Consider the following 21,618-nt stretch of genomic DNA (forward strand, 5'->3'; position numbering starts at 1 on the left):
GGACAGATCTCCATCGTAACGCTACGGCCAAAGTATGCAATTTTTCATCAATGTTTTCTTATGACGTTATCGTTATCACGCAAAATTATCGTCCGTAAACCGACTTTACAGACAACCATATTTTTTCAAATTTACTTTTCAATCAACTTTTAAATTGTATGACTGCGCCTTAATTCTGTATGACATAGTATCCCGGTTCCCAATCTCTCCTACACAATATTTTAGGTACTTAAATATCTCCCTTTTTTTATTTCGGTGGAAGCGTTTATATGTGCTAAAAAATTATTGCTATGAAAATATTAAAGGGACGCTTTATATAACACCCCCCGGAGTTACAAGCAAGGAGGAAAGCTCTTTTTATACATGCATTAAAATTGAATTATAATCTGGTTATTTTCAGACGTCGGCCCAGCACAAATATTTACTTCAGGAGATTCATTCTTGAAATCCATAGATTCTCTATCCGTTTCCGGTGGCCATGATATTCCGGAAAATTCTCTATCTGGCTTACAAAAGGCTTTACAAGAAAGCAGACCTGAGTCGGACATTTTCTTGTTCACTGATGCTTGTGCGAAAGATGAGGCCAAGTTTGATGATATTGAAAGATTATGTCGCATAACACGGAGCAAGGTACCTACGAGTATAATAATTATACATTTTTTTTGTTAATTTCTTGTACTTATACTTAGGCGACTTCAGCCTGAAGGTAAATTATTGGCACCCGTCATTTTGACTTATAATTTTAACACATTTTAAATTAAAATTTTCACTTTTACATATTGCGCAAACTGTACGGAAATGATAAAAAGTGAATATGCGTAGAAATAGACTTGTGCTAATGATAACTACCTACGTGGCATGAATACCGTACCTATTTCAAGATTTGCCATGTCAAACGATTTCAAATAGAACCCCTGTTTTTTGAATCGGAAAGAGTTATACAGCAAGGAATATACAGCATTTTAGCGTATTATTTCAACTAAGTTGCAACTCATCTACAGGGTGATTTCGGGGTCGTGATCCAGAACCACTTTTTCTGACTCTGTAAATGATCCACATTATCATATGGTAGTATTTGATTAAAAGATAATTACTTGAATTATTCTTATTTTTCAAGTAAAATTAATGTTATACTAAGTAATTATGGTCACCCTATGACTTTTAACATACGCTGTATGGAAAGCGACAAGACGTCACATTGAGTAGGGTCACCAAATTGTATGCAAAAATGTTTTTTCCTACTTGTCATCTGGAAAATAATCATCATTATTGGTGATAAACAATAATTAACAACATCATTAGACTCATCTTTGGATTCTGTATGATGTCTGGCTCTCTTGCTCCACGACCCCGAAATCAGACCTACTTAGAATATTTTATTTGATGTTCAGCAGATTCTGCTCAGAGACAGTTCAGGTTCAGTTCCATACACTCTTGCTTAAAAATTTCTAGAGAGAAGAGACGTTATCAGGCAAAAGGTCAGTTTCTGAGATTTCCTTACACATTTGGTAGGTAACAAAAAAGAAATGTTTCTTAGAAACTTTCTGGGACATTTTGGGAAATGTGGTGGAAATTGTTCAGCTTCACGTACTTTACCAGCATACCAATTTTTATAGAAATCTAAGATGTGATCGAAATGTACAAACTTTTTTAAGAATTGCTCTTCTATTAACATAACGATCAACCATTGTACTATTATTGAATGATCAAAATCTGTTTCAGGTCATCGTTTTTATGAGTGGCACTTGCCCCGTTTCCGAAAGACACAGGGTAGGGAGTCTAGAAACGTACAATACAGTAACGAAAGTGTGTTTCGGAAACGTCTTCCAATTGGATCTTAACAATTATGGACAAGTAAGTTTCCTTACTACGTACAAATACTACTAATTACTGTTCCGTCATGATATTTAAAAAAAATCTAAATATAATTGGAGAAATAATTATTATTCAGCAAATAAAGCAGTTATAGTTTGTGCGGAAAGAGAAGAGTCGTGAAATGTATTGGGCCCCATACATTCCACGACTCTTCTCTTTCCGCACAAACTATAATGGTAAAATAACAAAAATAAATATTTTTAAAAAGACCTCCGCGAGCTGTACCGGGTGCAAAGGTGCCTATCACACTTGCCGCGTTACCGCGTTGGATAGCGATGGCCAATCTTTGCACCAGGTACGAACCCGCGCGAGCATCAGAGGTCCTCTCCCTAATCCTATGCCCCACCTCCCTAATAAACGCTATGGCGTCATGCTAATAGTGTTCATAACATACGAATTACAAATCTTGGAGGTAGAGGTAAAACTAGCCCGCAAGCCGCAAGGCCGAAGAGACCGGTATCTTTAAAAAATCGGTATTTTTAAGCAATATCTTTTAGATAGCCTTTGGGTAGCGGAAAGGAAACTAATTTTAGATTGTAATATTTATTGGCTCAAGATAATGACGAACTGTGGGCACTTGAACATGTTTTTGGTGATAAGATAAGATAAAGATAAAAAATAGTTTATTCAAGTAGGCATATTACAATGCGCTTATGAACGTCAAATAAACCTTTACCGGCTCCAACCGTACACCTCTGCCCCGAGAAGATTTAAATCCCCCCTCAATTGGAGGAGGGTATCCCAATATGGGACCGGCAACAAACTCGGCGGGACACATCTTTTCAAAACATTATTACATCTTATAATTAACATGCATTACGAGTAATTAAGAAAAATACAATTTAAATTACTATAGAATTCATGCAATTGTACTCAGTGAGTGCCTACCTCCTTTAGTTTTATTCTACAATTATTTAATTTTTTTTTTTCAGGCTTTCCGGTTTATGAAAGAAATCGTAAGAGATGGATATAACGATGTAAAACCTTTCGAGTCAGTTACTGACTACCGACAGCTACCAGTGAGTTCCTTCTTTTTCAATTACCTAGTCAAAGTCTGGTTGTTACGTTCCTACATTTCTGGAGAACACAGGAATTTATATGAGATACTTATTACTTTGGTTTTTTCTTCATAGTTGGATCCAGCGTCATCTCGCTAAGGGCTGATGACAGGATCCTAGAGAAATTGAAGGATGTCTTCAAATATTACAAGCACACTTTTGGTATTTTTAAGTAACTTATTTACTTTCGAAAAGCTCCATGTGGCTGCTGCTAAAATCCACATAATTATTGTTTAGGTTTCAGTGGACAGTTTGACTAGAGACGTTATCGTCTCCGTGTCTGGAGAGTTGCCTTCTCTGCAGCTCTTCGACGAGAGTGGACACAGCCCTCGAACTGAGATGCTGATCGAAACTAGACAACTGCAGGTATACACAATTGAAGAATCTCCTCTTTATAGTCAGCCGACTATTTTATTTTTCAAAATAGTTTCTTATATTTTTTTCTACTTGTTTTGGTGGCTAACGTTCCCCAAACTACCAACAGAATGGCAGCTGCCGTTCACGAGATTTCATTATTCTAATATTTTAAGAGCGCTCTTACAAGAAAAGTCGAAATAATGCAAAATTGATGATACTAGTCGACGAAATTCAGGACTTTGCGCTCATTATTAGAAACAATGAGTGCTTGTTCCAGTAAAAGCGTCTTCTTATCTTTATAAATATCGTTGTAAATATTAGAAAAAGGACTTATTAAATTAGTAATGATTTTTTTTCTGATGGTCGTTTCCGAAAAACCCCGTGAAGCACTGAATGGCGAGCTCTTATTTGAAAATGTTGAGAATTTTACTCTGCTAAACCTGGCTATTTTGTATTACTAATACCCTGTACTTTAGGCATATCAAACTATATTTTTCCTACATACCTTTGAGAAAGAGAAAATCAAAGTAAAACGAACTCGATTTTCTCTCCGAAACAAGTGTCAATTCCTACGAAAATCTACTTAATATCGAAGTCATTTTCATACTCAAGCAATCTGCAACGTTTGCTTATACTGTTGGTATACATTAGTGTTTATGAAATTCTACTATAATTTTTTGGCAATTTTTTGAAAACTACTCTATATTACCGATGACGCGCGCTGCGCCAGCTCAGTGCCGCGGCAGAGCTTGTAGAGGCAGGACGTGTGTCGGTCGGCTCCGCACATTTTCAACGGCGACGACGAGGTTTTTTATCATTGTGTGCGGCGGGCGCCGTGTAAAACGCTATACTGTGTGCGTGTAAACCGCAACGAGAGACTTTGATCCTAGCACTGTTTTTATAGTATTATAATTTATAATGGTACAGTTTAATAAACTACCGGACAGGATTAAAAATATTTGAAACGACCTGACATTCTATATGTATTTATTTGACTCAAGATAGTACTCAGGGTCTGATGATGGAGCCGGAAGGTGGTCACCGGTACCAATCAACCATGCAACTAAACCACTTCGTGTTTAGGCTCGTTTTATTCATCTCAACAAGATCTTTGACACAAGATAGTACTCAGGGTCTGATGATGGAGCCGGAAGGTGGTCACCGGTACCAATCAACCATGCAACTAAACCACTTCGTGTTTGGGCTCGTTTGATTCGGCTCAACAAGATCTTTGACTTAAGATTGTACTCAGGGTCTGATGATGGAGCCGGAAGGTGGTCACCAGTACCAATCAACAATGCAACTAAACCACTTCGTGTTTAGGCTCGTTTTATTCGTCTCAACAAGATCTTTGACTTAAGATAGTACTCAGGGTCTGATGATGGAGCCGGAAGGTGGTCACCGGTACTAATCAACCATGCAACTAAACCACTTCGTGTTTGGGCTCGTTTGATTCGTCTCAACAAGATCTTTGGCACAAGATAATACTCAGAGTCTGATGATGGAGCCGGAAGGTGGTCACCGGTACCAATCAACCATGCAACTAAACCACTTCGTGTTTGGGCTCGTTTGATTCGGCTCAACAAGATCTTTGACTTAAGATAGTACTCAGGGTCTGATGATGGAGCCGGAAGGTGGTCACCAGTACCAATCAACAATGCAACTAAACCACTTCGTGTTTAGGCTCGTTTTATTCGTCTCAACAAGATCTTTGACTTAAGATAGTACTCAGGGTCTGATGATGGAGCCGGAAGGTGGTCACCGGTACCAATCAACCATGCAACTAAACCACTTCGTGTTTGGGCTCGTTTGATTCGTCTCAACAAGATTTTTGGCACAAGATAATACTCAGGGTCTGATGATGGAGCCGGAAGGTGGTCACCGGTACCAATCAACCATGCAACTAAACCACTTCGTGTTTAGGCTCGTTTGATTCGTCTCAACAAGATCTTTGACACAAGATAGTACTCAGGGTCTGATGATGGAGCCGGCAGGTGGTCACCGGTACCAATCAACCATGCCACTAAACCACTTCGTGTTTAGGCTCGTTTTATTCGTTTCTATAAGATCTTTGACACAAGATAGTACTCAGGGTCTGATGATGGAGCCGGCAGGTGGTCACCGGTACCAATCAACCATGCCACTAAACCACTTCGTGTTTAGGCTCGTTTGATTCGTCTCAACAAGACCTTGGACACAAGATAGTACTCAGGATCTGATGATGGAGCTGGAAGGTGGCCACGGGTACCAGTCTACCATGTAACTGAACCACTTCGTGTTTGGGCTCGTTTGATTTGTCGCAACAAGATCTTTGACACAAGGTAGTACTGAGGGTCTGATGATGGATCCGGAAGGTGGTGACCGGTACCAATCAACCATGCAACTAAACCAATTCGTGTTTGGCTTCGTTCGATTCGTCGCAACAAGATCTTTGACACAAGTTAGTACTCAGGGTCTGATGATGGAGCTGGACTGTGGCCACGGGTACCAGTCTACCATGTAACTGAACCACTTCGTGTTTGGGCTCGTTTGATTTGTCGCAACAAGATCTTTGACACAAGGTAGTACTGAGGGTCTGATAATGGATCCGGAAGGTGGTCACCGGTACCAATCAACCATGCAACTAAACCACTTCGTGTTTGGCTTCGTTCGATTCGTCGCAACAAGATCTTTGACACAAGTTAGTACTCAGGGTCTGATGATGGAGCTGGACTGTGGCCACGGGTACCAGTCTACCATGTAACTGAACCACTTCGTGTTTGGGCTCGTTTGATTCGTCGCAATAAGATGTTTGACATAAGATACTACTCAGGGTCTGATGATGGAGCTGATGATGATAGACAGGTACCCGTCGCCACCTTCGCGCTCCATTGTCAGACCCTGAGTACTACCTTGTGTCAAAGATCTTGTTGAGATGAATAAAACGTGCCTAAACACGATGTGGTTTAGTTGAATGGTTGATTGGTACCGGTGACCACCTTCCGGCTCCAACATCAGACCCTGAGTACTATCTTGTGTCAAAGATCTTGTTGAAACGAATAAAACGAGCCTAAACACGAAGTGGTTTAGTTGCATGGTTGATTGGTACCGGTGACCACCTTCCAGCTCCATCATCAGACTCTGAGTATCACCTAGTGTCAAAGATCTTGTTGAGACGAATCAAACGATCCTAAACACGATGTGGTTTAGTTGCATGGTTGATTGGTAATGGTACCTTCCAGCTCCATCATCAGACCCTGAGTACTGTCTTGTGTCAAAGATCTTGTTGAGACGAATCAAACGAGCCCAAACACGAAGTTGTTTAGTTACATGATAGACTGGTACCCGTGGCCACCTTCCAGCTCCATCATCAGACCCTGTGTATCTTCAGTGTCAAAGATCTTGTTGAGACGAATCAAACGAGCCTAATCATGTTACTACATGGTTGATTGGTATCCGTGACCACCTTAATCATCATCAGATCCTCAGTACCAGTTCGTTTTTAAACCCTCGTTGATACAAACTTTACAACCTATAGGTACCAAATGCAATGACGAAACATGTAAATAAGCGAGTAGGTACCTATAATTTCTTTCGAGTAATATACCTTCATAAGTACGAGTATGGGGCTATTCATAAATTACGTCGTTTCAAATGGGAGGAGTGGGGGGGGGGGGGGGGTCTGGACATCGGATGATGGTAACATGACGTAGGAGGAAACAGATTCATCCGAAGCTTGATTTTTGGATGATTTGAGGGGGGGGGGGGGTCAAAAATCGTCAAAAATAGATGACGTAATTTATGAACAGCCCCTATGTACATTTGCACTGCATTTAGTATTTTCGTACTTACCAAATAACAGTTTTAGAACTTTAAACGTTAAGTACAGTTAGTGTTGTTATGGTTGATTTCAATATGCTTGGCGAAGGATCAAGAATGTTTAATCCATCATTGTAGTGCGAGTGTGGTAGAAGGGATCGGCATACTGAGCTCGCACGGCCTGCCGCAGCGCGTAAAATACCTAAACTCGCTCAACGCCGAAATGTAATAGCGCTCTTAACAGCTTTAGGAGTTATCGCCCAGGAACAGCTTGATCATAAATAGGCATAATTTGTAAACAGATTTGCCATCTGGTGGCTTGAATTAATAACACTGTGTCCAGCATTGCTTTTTCAACTACTCTAGATTTATTTACGTCTATGAAACTTTAGAGATCTGATATTATAGCATATTATTAGAATATTTATATTTATTCAATCAGTTGAAAATCCTCGTTTTGCAGGTTGTCAGAATTGTCGGGCCCCACCGAGGTGAATATCAAGCCTCAGTAAGATGTCAGGGAGTGATATCTGTGACTATTTATAAGAGATCGGAATGTCCTTTGGTTATTGGGTTCTCTCCATTGTACCCAAGAAGTATCGAGGAAACAACATCATCACCACTACCAGGTATTCTGCTTCTCGCTTTTATTTTTCATCTAAACTCTCGCTTCTCGCTTTTATCTTTCATCTAAACTCTGGCTTCTCGCTTTTATTTATTATGATGGCACAGTTAAAATTACTTCACTGTGGTTGCCTGGATTAATCTACTGAGTTTTATTATTCTAAGCCTTGGCACCAAAATTGTAAAGCAGGAATTGCAATACTACCTAATATGAATAGTTGGCGTCAATAGTAGTGAGCAGAACAAAAAAAAACAACGGGTTGCACTCCGGGAGTGCCGAAAGAAGTGAAAACTCAATGACTAGTCCAATACAAAATGTCTGCAGCACTATGTATAATTGACCCATCCTCCTTTCTATTGAAAAACTTTAGTTCCGAAATTGCTGGTCAGTGAGCTTGTTTAAAATTCGAAATTCAAATTTGTAGCGTTAATTGTTTAAAATTCGAATAGGAATTGTAAAGCTACCTTGCAGACCTCGCATCTAAATATATTTGGTCATGATATTTTGAGTTTTATTCACCAGTACTAGAGTTCACTTTTAGAAGCGATTTCATCAAGATGTAACTTTATTGAATTATATTTGAGTGATATAAAGTTAGAATGTAACTGTGAGATCCTCGTATTTCAACCCGTACAAGATTAGAACCTTTTTCATGTAATGTCATTGAGTTTTCCTTAATTAATTTAAATGACATCTAAATGAGTGGCCATCTAAACGTTACGGTCACGTGATCGCCTAACGCTGTCTCGAGTTTATAATTTTTTCCCCACCTCAAAAACTGCTCAGCGCCGCTAAAGAAATTTTCACTTCAAAAATATTATTAGCCTGCGTTTGAAAATACTTCACTGTTCACTGTTATTATTCTACAAACATCTCTTTTTTATAAAGCTATTAGAAAATGGTAGATTCGTTTAACACGTAATCTCATCCTCTACCATTGATACATACTAACCGAGGCTACATAAATCTGCTTATAACAATATAACAAAAATAACCCTATTACGTACTTTACTTAAAACTTAGAATTAGTTAAGGATCTATTCAAACTCAGATTTCTTCTTAAAGAGTCCAAGTTATTATAGCATGTCTTATTACATTGTTGTTTCAATTATAATATTATTTTCTCAAACATGCAATGAAATATTGATGTTATGTTCCTTATAATAGGCTGCGAAGTATGACGTTTCAGGTGCGGCTAGGACAAAAGGTCGTTAATGAATTTCATACACATCTTGCAGGCCTAGGCCGGCAAAGTCCTCTTTTTTAATTTTCATTTCACAGATATTTGTGACACAGCATCGTGGCATTCATCCATTTAAAAAAATTAGAGGCAGTATTTGCTTTATGGTTCGTAATGAAACTCTGCCACTACGCCTATAAAAAAAAACAAAAAACAATGTTTGCTATAATTTGCAGTTTTATTTGTATAAAATCAACATGAACTTAATTAGGGCGAGCGAAGCGAGCCCTATCACTATTCGACGAACTATGCATTCTTGTGGTACACTTTACGGAAAAACTACTGCACTGTTAGGTTTGAAATTTGACATAGTAATGTAAATTCATGTCTAGATGTGTTATCAAACATAAAAATATAATTTTATAAACCTAAAAAAATAAAATAAAGTAATAACACTTTGTATTACTACTAGCGCCATCTGTTGGCAAAATAATGAATTATCTACTTCTCTAACAGATGGCGTTACTAGTAAAAAAGTAAATAAATATTGGACATACAAATTGACTAAGCCCCAAAGTAATCTCAAGGCGGCTTGTGTTGTGGGTACTCAGACAACGATACCTATGTGGTGTTTCCAATTTCAATAATGTCGATGGCGCTTACGCCATTAACAACGATGAATACAAAAGTGGGTTAAAATTTTGGATTCAGACCCACCTCGCTTCGCTTGGTTTGACTCCCAATTTAGCAATTAAGCTTCTGTGAATACCTACTAGAACAATCAATCTTGCTGTATTACCTATTCACTGCGGAGGTCAATTTTGGTTTTGTGACGCTGATGAACTGATCAATCGTGTTGTGTTAGCAAACTTAAATCAGGGTATTTTCAGTTCGAGAAACAGTTTTGGCGCCATTAATTTATTACGTAAGACGATTTTGGGGTGGAGGGGGGGTCGAACATATCTTATTTTTTCTTACATGGGGGAGGGAGGGGGTTTTCATAGTTCTTACGTAAGATCACAAAGATGCGACGTTTTATTTAATTTCTATGAAATTATGACGTTTAAAATACATAATAATAATACTTCCACACTATGCTATCAAACACGGTGCAGAGTTAGCTTAAACGAGCTGAAGTACCTTTGTACAGGTACATATATCACATTCAAAAAAAATTTTTTTTTTAATAAGCACTAATACAAAACCAAACGTGTAGGTACTCAATTTTTCCTTTAGATTCTTACGTAATATATGGTAATATAGGGGAATGGGAGAAGGAGGGGGTCAGCCTATTCTTATTATTTCTTACATAGTGGAGGGAGGGGGTCAAAAACTGGCAAAAATTGTCTTACGTAATTAATGAATGGCGCCTTTAGTGTTACTATTGCTTGGAACAGCTAAAATTATAAATAAAGATAAGCATATTAATACAAACTTCAGTGACTTAGGGCCGACACACGACTGCAACTTGTATGGGAACTACACGCCGACTGCACGCCAATTGCAACGACGGCGTGCAGTTCAACAAAATGACCCAGAACCCTGGCAGTTCCTAGTGGAACTCAGGTTTGGTGCAACTAAGGCACATTATGTTTTGGTCATCCGACTCATCTTGATGAGCACTTAGGAGAGTTAGTTCCCAAGATAGAGGTGATGCTGAACCCTGGCAGTACCTAGTGGAGCTCGGGTTTGGTGCAACATAGACACACGCTGTTGGTCATCCGACTCGTTTTGATGAGCAATTGGGAGAGCAGTACCCAGGATAAAGCGGATGCTGAACCCTGGCAGTACATAGTGGAACTCAGGTGGTGTGTAGCATAGGCGCACGCTGTTTTGGTAATCTGACTCGTCTTGATGAGCATTTGGGAAAGCAGTAACCAAAATAGAGCGGATCTGAACCCTGGCAGGGTACTGCCATTGTTCCATTAGGTATAATGGAACTCAGGTTTGATGCAACATAGACACCATTGTTTTGGACATCCGACTCGTCACGATGAGCACTTGGGAGAGCAGTACCCAAGATAGAGCTGATGCTGAACCCTGGCAGTACGTAGTGGAACTCAGGTTTGTTGCAACATAGGCTCACGCTGTTTTGGTCATCCGACTCGTCTTGATGAGCACTTAGGTGTAGTACCCAAGATAAAGCTGATGCTGAACCCTGGCAGTACCTAGTGGAACTCAGGTTTGGTGCAACATAGGCACACGCTGTTTTGGTCATCTGACACGTCTTAACGAGCACTTAGAAGAGCAGGACCCAAGATAGAGCTAATGCTGAACCTTGGCTGTACCTAGTGGAACTGTGTGTGTGTGTTTATGTGCGGAGCAGTGTGATTACCGCCAGTAGGTGTCCAGACGGGCTAGATTTTCGCTGAATTGTGTGGTGTGGACGCAAAAATAAATTCAAGGACATTGGCTCGCTGACCCAACATTATGTAGGAAAGCCAGTTGGCATCCTTACAAAAAGTACTGGGCGACCGTGTAGGATCTAATAAGCGCTTATGAAATTGTATATTACGTGTGGATGACATTGGCAATTTGATTTTGTCGTCTGGAGAGGTTTTTTATGGACAAAGTAAAAGCTGTAACAAACAGGCGTACTTGACAGCAACCGGGGTCCGGTTAGTATTTGTCTTTCTTGCTCTCACTTATAATTGCGTTCTTTAAGGCCGTAACACACTATCGCACCGTACCGCGACCTTGGTGCGGTGCGATAGTGTGTTACGGCCTTAACTGACTTATTACATACCCACCCACTCGATCGAACATGAAATAAACCTCGGATTGGATCAAAGTCGCGGTCCGGTACATACGTTTAGGTAGAAAAACTCCGCGAGCCCTTACAAAGCTCTGCTTTTTGCTAGTAAATAATACATTCTATAATTTTATAATTTTAAATTATAAATTTAACTGCACAAATAAAAACAATTAAAATATTTCATCTAAACGTTAGCGGTAAAAAGGTCTACTCAAACACGCGTAGTTATATTTTTTAAATTGTTATGGAGGTAAAGTTGAAAAATATTCATTTTGTTTTATTGGATTTATGGTGCGTTGTTAATTTTTTGACTTTAATATGAGTTCCGACGAAATAATGACATTAATATTAATTGTAATCGTAGGCGTTGGAATTGGCAGCGTAAGCAGAATTGATTTTAATAACTTGCTGCTTCTGCCGCCAAGTCAAAGACGAAGTATGTATATGGTTGCTTATGGCAATTTTATTATTTGAGAAACTAAGAAAAATGGCTTACAGTTTATTAGAAACAGTTTTGTGGCATATTTTAAATGGATGTAACTACAAATTCGTCAACACTGTGGAAATTATACTTATTTACTCCGTGCATAAAGCAACGATGTATGTGAAACATGATATCAACATGAAAGACAATGTAAACTTATGTGACGATAACGACAGTCAGACGAATGGGGACATAGCACAGACGTAAACGATTTATTTTTACTCCAGAAGAAATGCATACGCATCCTCGCGAATATTAGGATCCCAGAGAGCTGTAGACCATACTTCATCAAGTACGAAATTCTTACCCTAACTTCGATGTATATTTTCGAAATTTGTAAATTCGTAAGAAAACATTCGGACCTACTTACAAAGTTAGTAGACCAGCCCCGACGCTTCGAAACAAGGTTTAAGCATGATTTAGCATTGCCGTCAACTTCTAAACTAAAACTTCATAGTACAAGTCCAAACGTCATGGCAGTTAAAATATATAATCACCTTAAAAACGACATCAAAGCTCAAACAAATTACAAAAAATTTAATAAAATGTTGAAAGACTTTCTAATAAATAAATGTTATTACAACCTAAAGGACTTCTTCGATGATAATGTTACAGACACCTTCTAAATAATTTATTATAATTAAAACAATGACATTTACAAATACTTACCTAAATTATAACTAAAATTAATTTTATGATATGTTATTGTACATTAATTAATTTATTTTAATACATTTATTACAGATCTGAACCTGATTTTAAGAAAATGTAATACATACAATACAATTTTGTTAAGTACATACAATACAATAAAATTATAATAGTTATAAGTAAGTTATGCTGTGCCCTTACAGGGTCCATGTGAGACATTGTACATATATTATATTATATTTGACATCTATACTGTACCATGGTTGCAATAAAGAATTATGAATTATGGATACAAGGCGAAAAAATCAAAGATACATGAAAATATACGGGTAGTAAAAATACACGACTCGTGTAAAACATACGCGTGATAATGATATAGGTACGTGTTGGTTATATTTTGGGTGTACTTTACTTTTAGTTTTTTCTATAAATAAAACTTGGGTTTCGTGGATTTTTTATTTTATTTATCTCATTGCATGTTTGAGAAAAGCATTATTTATACATACCTCGGCGGGAAATGGGATTGCCCGCGCTCAGACCTATCCGGTCTATATGTCTTCGGCTGGCAACCCCTTTCGTCCCGGCCTCTGTAGTAATGTACTATTTCAGCGCGAGAAAGTTTCATTTTCGTCCTTGTACCAATGTCCTATGAGTACAAGCTAGGTAGTTTAACAATCCATATGTTAAACAAAGATAGCCAGAGAACCGTTAATTTAATGGAAAGTGAAGTAAGCGCCCGAGTCTACATCACCAAGGCCTATTTCGAGCCTGGATGTATATTTAGGATGACTGTGAGTATTTCTTTCAATACGTTCTGTATAATTTGTGTTAAATTAAAATCAGACAAGCTTATCCATGCCTACATAGTAAAAGGACTTCCTTTTACTACGTAGGCATGGATAAGCTTGTCACTCAGTCTTGATCACTTGATGTGGGGTTAATTTGTCACAATGATTTATCTTCTTCTTTTCTTCTTCTAGTGAGAAATCAAATTATATCATTATCTATCTATCTCGGAGTAAATATCTATGGAGCGGCCATTAACAGGCGTTCCCCTCTGCAAAAAGTCCGCGGCCGTCGGTCAAGGAGGTTATATAAAACTAGTTGCCACACGTCATACGCCATTCAGCAAACGTCAGTCTAAGCGGAATGATAGGAGCCGAAAATGCCGAATTGCAGCGTTTTCTCGTTCAAAATGAGATCGAAAACGTCTAGTCTACAAAAATAACACGTTTCTTATCATATGTAGGTACTATTACATCTAAATATTATCAAATAGTGCATTAACTTTGCAAATAACTAAAAAACATTGTCAATCTGACAGTGATACCAGTGATATGGTATTAGGTCTAATTTAGGGTAATTCTAAAGAAGACTTTCTAAATATTATTTAGGTACGAGTAGAATTTCTAATAGGATATTTTATGCGAAACTCTGCGTAGGGGGCGCGACTACCACAATCCATCACAATCTGGGGGTCCGCCGCGGAACAAGAAATATTAAATTTCGTTATCTAACCTCTCTATCACTATTGATATTAAAGAGAAAATTTACTAGCTAGCTTAGTGCTACACTCTGGCGGCAGAACATTGCAGTAATACGCCCTATTTGCGTTGCTTTTTGTTATATAATTTATGTAACACATTATTTTTATATAACACCTTAGTTTCATATCAACCTAATCTATTTAATCAAATAAATAGATCTATAAGAATAAAGAAAAGGGGAACGGGGGATCAAAAAGTAGTCGAAAACATCTCGCGTGATTTGTGCACAACCCTTAAATAACGTATACTATTTTTTGAAAATTAATTTTTCCTTTAGTTTCTACATATAGCTGGTCAAGCAGATCTTGTCAGTAGAAAAAGGCGGCAAATTTGAAAAATGTAGGCTGGAAGGGATATCGTCCCATAGAAAATTTGAATTTCGCGCCTTTTTTACTGACGAGATTTGCTTGACCAGCTATATATTTTTATTTAACATGTCAAATATTTTATTAATTTAAGGTATTTACGGCTGTCACTTTCCATAAATAGGCACTTTTAATTTATTACTCTGGTATAACCGTACCAATATTAGTGATGGGACACCATAAAAACCAATATCGGTAAAATCGATATAAACATAATGAATAATATACAGATGGTCATGATGCCTAGCGAACACCAGCCATATCGTACAAACCTCAAGGAGTGATATTCCTAGGCAGATTATGATCTGCCTAGTGACCACCAGCCATATCATGCTAACTTCAAGGTGTGATATTCCTAAGCAGATCATGAAACGCCGGCATGTCATGTTCTGACTAGTGATCACCAGCCATACCGTGCAAACCTCAACATTTAGGCATATCGAATAAGTAGGATGGCCTATATTTTAGCAAATGATAACCATTGAAATGGCTTGACAGCCTACTTATAGTACGTGTTTGGGTAGCGTATGATTTTAGTACCTACCTAGCACCTACGCATTCTGCTCCAAATGTCACATAGAATGCAGCACTAGCAGTGGCAAAAAATGCAAAAGGCAGATTATTAAATGGCGGAGTTTCATGATATGCCTAGGAATATCTCATATGCCCGATTTTACGATCTACCGCCGATATATATACTAATTATCCCCTACTCAATATCCCTTAAATGACATCCTATGGCCGCGTTCCATCTCTGTCATCAGATCTGCATGCTCGATAGTATATTGCATTGCTTCCAGAAGTAAACCAACATGTAAAATATTAACTAATGAACTGATAATAAAAAATCATTCTATATCAGCTTGCAAGATTCGCCCTAAACAAATTGACAAACTATTAGAACAACATCTAAAAACAATACAAAAATTGAAAGTTAGTAAAATGCTGGTAAAGACTTGATATTGTAATATTATTATAACTGATAAAAGCAGAAATTAAACTTCATTGTCAATAAAATATCGACAATATTATCGGCGCGTCCCTCGCACTATCTAGGTTTACTTAGAACTGACGTCATCTCGTTCACGGACAGGGTTGTCTGTGTTTGTTCTTGTACTTGTGTGAATATAGTTTTTGCTAGTGTTTGATAATTTTGTAGTGTGCGTGTGTAGCGACGCATGCTAAAAATGCATTAGTATTAACATTATTTGTGTGCGTTACCTCGTCCCCCGCGCCAAAAATGACAGAATTTTTCAGATAGAAATTAGTGCGCGTCTCTACTCCATAGATATTTACTCCGAGTTATCTATGTACTTACCTATCTGTTTAGGTGTGAAATCTGGTTAAACGCAATGCTTGTTTTACTATAAGAGTGCTTTTAAAACTATCACTTTAATATCAGTCCAATGTTTTCCTCTCATTATTTTCTGATTAATTTTTGCCATATTTTTATTTTTATTAGGTAAGTGGAATCGACAAAATTTCTTCAGAACCAGTGCGGATTATCAGCAAAACATTAGAATCGCAAAAAGACGGTAATAACTCAAAATCAAGTCACTTATTTATGAACTTTCTTTGTGAAAATTCTATAATTCAATTTGAAAATTTCTGTTATACACACTGATTTTTTTCTATTTGGCTTTCCTCGTCAATACTTTCAGATTTTATATTAATTCTGATGTTCTTTTACAGTGACAAGAGCATCTTGGTCTGCAGCCGTCATTGATTCTATAATCCCGGAGACCTCTTTAACGGACTATAAGAAAAACGCAACAGTGGCATGCAAGGTCACAGGATATCCTCAACCAACAATCTGGTGGGAAGACAAAGATGGACAGAAGATGACGGCTGAGGTATAAAATGGCTTTTCTTCTTACCTATTAGTGCAGTAAATAATATACAATTAAACCAACTGAATCATAAAAACAAAACGTCACCGGATATAAAGGCAATTGTCAAAGCAGTATTTGATTAGGTCAATTACTAACCATAGCTGTCGATACCTGTCAATATAGCAACGATAGATACAAAATGGACTCGCGAAACAAGTAACTTACCAGAGCCTACTATAGAAGTCTATCAATTAGACTTTCCTTTCAATTTAATTGATGTAAATAATGGTTTTCTTTTATTTCAGGATAGTCTGTTGCAGTATCCAGCTACATACATAAGTTATGTTTCAGTACCGAATATAAAGGAAAATCAAACACTAACTTGCAAAGCTAGTACTGATACCGGGAGTGATTCTAAAAGTACAGATCTTTATGTATATAGACCATATGTTTTCCAAATGATCAAAACGCCTGAAGGTACAGTATCGTGACAAGTCTAAAGTCATATTTCACATTTGAACTGTTACCTAATTACCTATACCTAATGATAGTACTGATTTACTTTACTCATAAAAACACGCAATATATTTACCGAACTTTAGAAATAGTAATAGAAATTATGACTAAAATATTGTGTCATTTTTAGATATCACTATAGAATATGAGGCAGAAGGAAAACTATATTGCGAAGTAAATGCTTATCCGGAAGCAGTTATAAAGTGGTATCACAATGACAAGACTGTAGTATTTACTACAAACGAGGCTGGAGATGATGATTCTACTTTTAATCGTTATGATGAAGTAGAATATTTTCAAGAGGATAATGCACTGGTTATTAGGAACATGACATCAAAATATGTTGGTACATATACATGTGATGTAAGAAACGGTGCAAATGCTGTGTCATATCCCGTTGAAGTCGGAATATCTGGACTTGGTACGTTTTATTTTTCCGATATTCAGTCAATCATTATTTTGTTAAAATTATGATTATTAGGTATTTGAAAAAATATGTCTTGCGGTTCTGATTAATAAAATAAATATTAATGGTTGTCTTTACTTTTTAGAAGTGCCTGTGTTAGAAATGTCAGAGACAGAATTGACTACACATCTTGGCGACGAGGTTGAAATCGCTTGCAGGTTTGAATTTATCAATTAAATTTTATTACATAACGACAATTTTACATCGATAAGAAAACAATAATACTGATTACTGCTTTTCTACTAAAAACGTTGTCGCCTGACCTGACACTGTTTCTATAGTCTGCAATAGACTTGAAAGCCTACCCTAGCCTAGTTATGCATCACATATAGCCTTTTGAATTAATATACTCAAAGACTTGTTACTTCTGTAGAGTTAGTAAAATTTGTTATGTTATGACTTATGATTTATGATGCATAATTTTTATTTAGCTTGTTTATGGAATTGTTTAATTTACTTTTTTAATTTGTGTAAGTACACCCAATTATTCAAGCTCTAATAACCAAACAATTTTCAGACTATCAAAAGGAAGGCCGCACCCAACCGTAACATGGAAATACAAACCCGCGAACACCTATGATTTCACTGATTTACCTAAAGATATTGAAATTGAAGAAGGAAAAATAGTCATTGGTGAAGCAAAATCGGAACACAATGGAATTTATAAATGTGACGCCGTCAATGAGCAAGGGCAAGATTCCCGAGAAATAAAATTGAAAGTTATTTGTAAGTTGCAATTTTCGTGGGGTTCTTTTTTTTAATTTGTTTAGGTAAACAAATGGAGCTTAAGGCTCCGGGAGGCTTTGAAAGGTAAAGGTTATTATTACATTGAATTCATACATCATAAAATTAAAATTAAATATTTAAAGCTCAATAGTTAACAGTGCATGCAGCATTCTCTATATAACTATTAGCATATCACAATACCTACTGTTGCTGTTGCGATATATTTGATTTTTACGGTTACGTACTCAAAGGGTAAAAAGGGGACCCTATAAGTCTCCACTTCGTTTGTTTGTCTGTCACCAGGCTGTATCTCATGAAACGTGATAGCTAGAGAGTTGAAATTTTCACAGATGATGTATTTCTGTATCCGCTATAACAACAATTACTAAAAAAAGAATAAAATAAATATTTAAGTGGGGCTCCCTTACAACAAACGTCATTTTTTTGCCCGTTTTTGCGTTATGGTACCCTTCGTGCGAGTCGCTGGCCGGTTTTTTCATTTGCTTATCGTCGGGTGACAAGCAATTGTCACTAACACCATTGAAATTATTGGAAAATAAACCGTGTTACAAGTGTAATAAAGTGCATTGTTACTTTAATTTTTTGATAGTACTTAGTGACTTTTGCTTGTCACCCGACGTTATGTTCTGTGATACAGAGATTAGTCAATGGAAATTGAGGTAATATTACGGATAGTTACAAGCATGAAAGTTTTAAGACCTTTAACATCTTAACAATGACGAAGGTACATATATTGTGTTTGAATTTAAACTTCTAAATTTTTAGATGCCCCTAAAATAGAAAACGCAGAGATGACTACACATGACGTGTTACTAGATAAAATAGTCACACTTGAGTGTTCCGTGGATGCAGAGCCGAAAGCCACAGTAAGGTGGGAGCGTGCTGACGGCACATACTTTCCTGATGAGAACCATATTGTGGAAGGAACTAACCTCAAGTAAGCAATATAATCTAAACTCATATAAGGCAACATACTTAAAGCAAAAACACATGTCTACAACAAGAATTACGGTTTGAAATCGAATGACTGAAATGGTTTAAGGGTTAAACAATCAAATGAAGTCATGAGGTGGTAAGAAGATTATGAACAGAACGCTTGTGTAAAATGGATATATTATGTATCTAATATTTGTTTTATTTGAAGGTTTGAGGCGCGTTACAATGACTCGGGATCCTATCGATGTATTGCAGAAAATGAGGCTGGCACTGCCGAGAAAACGGTTACGGTTAATGTTCTTGGTAAGAAAGTTACTGAAATAAATACTTAGTGCCACCCCACACTAGCGTCTTTTGAGTGTCGGCGTCTAATGAGCGCTATGGAAAATGACGTCGCTGCGCAGTTGCGTCGACGTTGCGTCGACGTTGCGTCGAGCAGCGGCCATAGAGTTGACTAGACGCTGACGCTCGAGAGACGCTAGTGTGGTGTGGTGGTTAATGTTAGTTTTGCTGGAATGCTTTGCTAGCCTATTTGCCAAATGAGACTAAGGAAGACCGTAACGAAAAATTAATAAAACATAAGGGAGAGTCATTTTGACCAATACAGGTAATAAAAGCGAACAAGACAAATAAAGAACTAGTGGCGATTATAGAATGATACGAAATAAGAAATAAACGAGAAACGAGAAGAGTGGCGATGATATCTTAGCAATATTTGAAAAAAAAAATCACCATCATCATCATATCAGCCAGAGGACTAGGCCTCCCCCAAAGAGTGCCACAATGACCGGTCTTGTGCCACCCGCATCCAGCGGACTCCCGCGACCTTTACCAGGTCGTCAGTCCACCTTGTGGGGGGTCTACCCACGTTGCGCTTTCCGGTACATGGTCGCCACTCGAGAACCTTTCCGCCCCAACGAAAAAAAAATACTACTATAAAACTCTTTGTAAGTACTTAATATTGTCTTCGGTTACCGCGATAGTTACTCATGAAATAAAACTATTTAAACGGATTATATCGCGTATATTGAATTATTTGTACTGGTTTCTTTTTTCACGTCAATTTTCATTCCAGTTCGTCCATACATCACTCCAGTGATAAAGTCCGTCACCGTAAGGACCGGGAACCCCGTAACGCTGTCCTGTCGCGTGGAAGAAGCGAATCCACCGCCCAACATCACTTGGAAGTTCATAGGACCGGATAACCGGATGAATATATTATATACGTGGGTATAGCTACAGCCTATAAAAAATACAGCCATTCGACGAAGCCGTCTAGACAGGGAATCGTGCGGGGTGCGAGGGGTGGGTCGCGCGCACCCGAGCTGCATACATCGCCATTGTTAGTAGCTCGGTACTACTTACAGGGCTAGCGTGTCTTATAGTGAGTGAAGTGTAAGTCTTGGGAAGTTGTTTAAAAGTCTGTGACAACTATACTGTTTTCTTGTGCGGTGTCGGCATTTACGCAAACATCATAGGCGTCGGTCCACTATTACTCTTTACACTGTGGTATAGCTATCCTAGTAAGGCCCACGATCTTACCCGTAGTAGGTACTAATTAGCTAATTACCTCTAAGTAATTTAAATCATTTTAATTTGGAACAGAGCTTCATTACTTTTGTTTCATTCGAATTCGAAACAAAATATATTCTTCCATCCATTTTTGCCCAAACTGAAATAGACACCTTCGCCAACGCTCGGTCAGTTAATTAGTTCATCCTAAGACCTCACTTCTGCTCGGTCGATAAAATAAATTAGCGATAATTTTGAGGGAGTTAAAAGTAGACGGCAAGCATGGACGATTTATTCCTCTGTTGTCATTATTTTTTGATAAGATTCAGTAAGAAAATAACACCATGTATTTTGCTTTTCCAGAAAAGAATCCGTATTTTTGTCGGAGTACGTTATAAGCAGAGCATCGAGAGCGACATCCGGGAAGTACCTTTGCTACGTCAATAATACCGTGGGTTGGGACGTAGTCGAAATAGTTGTCAATGTAAAATAACCAGAAGCGGTATCATGGTCGCATTTTTATAACCTGTCATGCCATGCGTCACTTTAGCACTTAACTACATACCTATTTGTTAGAACGTGACAGGCATGGTGACAAATGATAAAGAGGCGACCATCTTAACCCTACTATACAGATATGATGATTACACTTTTAACGTCAATTCTCGCGTCATTCTTACACTTAATTATATACTTTTTATAAAGTAACACCACAATGACGTGCTATAAAAGCATTGAATCTTAGGTCTTCTTTAGAATTAAGACATAAATAAAATACATACATTGTAATAATTATGAATGTTTTTTTTTATTTAACGCACATTTTGAAATAAAAATGTTCTTCAATTATCAAAAATTACAATTAACATAAGGTAGGTACCTACTTATCACTCTTATCAGTATACTATAATTTT

General features: G+C 37.6%; 1 protein-coding gene and 1 long non-coding RNA gene across 2 annotated transcripts; both read left to right on the top strand.

Annotated features, from left to right (window-relative positions):
• Positions 1-497: 497 nt before the first annotated feature.
• Positions 498-20,428, top strand: LOC134795174 (hemicentin-1-like). Its single transcript, XM_063767004.1, has 15 exons — positions 498-630; positions 1,723-1,854; positions 2,808-2,894; positions 3,171-3,299; positions 7,552-7,717; positions 13,393-13,574; positions 16,158-16,230; positions 16,388-16,548; positions 16,833-17,004; positions 17,174-17,464; positions 17,595-17,667; positions 18,027-18,235; positions 19,022-19,193; positions 19,401-19,495; positions 20,268-20,428. Exons 2-15 carry the CDS (start codon positions 1,735-1,737, stop codon positions 20,426-20,428), a joined length of 2,091 nt encoding a protein of 696 aa, XP_063623074.1. The 5' UTR covers positions 498-630; positions 1,723-1,734.
• A 280-nt stretch (positions 20,429-20,708) lies between these two features.
• Positions 20,709-21,367, top strand: LOC134795078 (uncharacterized). The gene is made up of 3 exons (XR_010144784.1): positions 20,709-20,743; positions 21,068-21,206; positions 21,340-21,367. It is a non-coding gene; the product is annotated as an uncharacterized LOC134795078 (long non-coding RNA).
• Positions 21,368-21,618: the final 251 nt, after the last annotated feature.

The sequence above is a fragment of the Cydia splendana genome, chromosome 11, assembly GCF_910591565.1.
Source record: "Cydia splendana chromosome 11, ilCydSple1.2, whole genome shotgun sequence".
Classification (NCBI taxonomy): Eukaryota; Metazoa; Arthropoda; class Insecta; order Lepidoptera; family Tortricidae; genus Cydia; species Cydia splendana.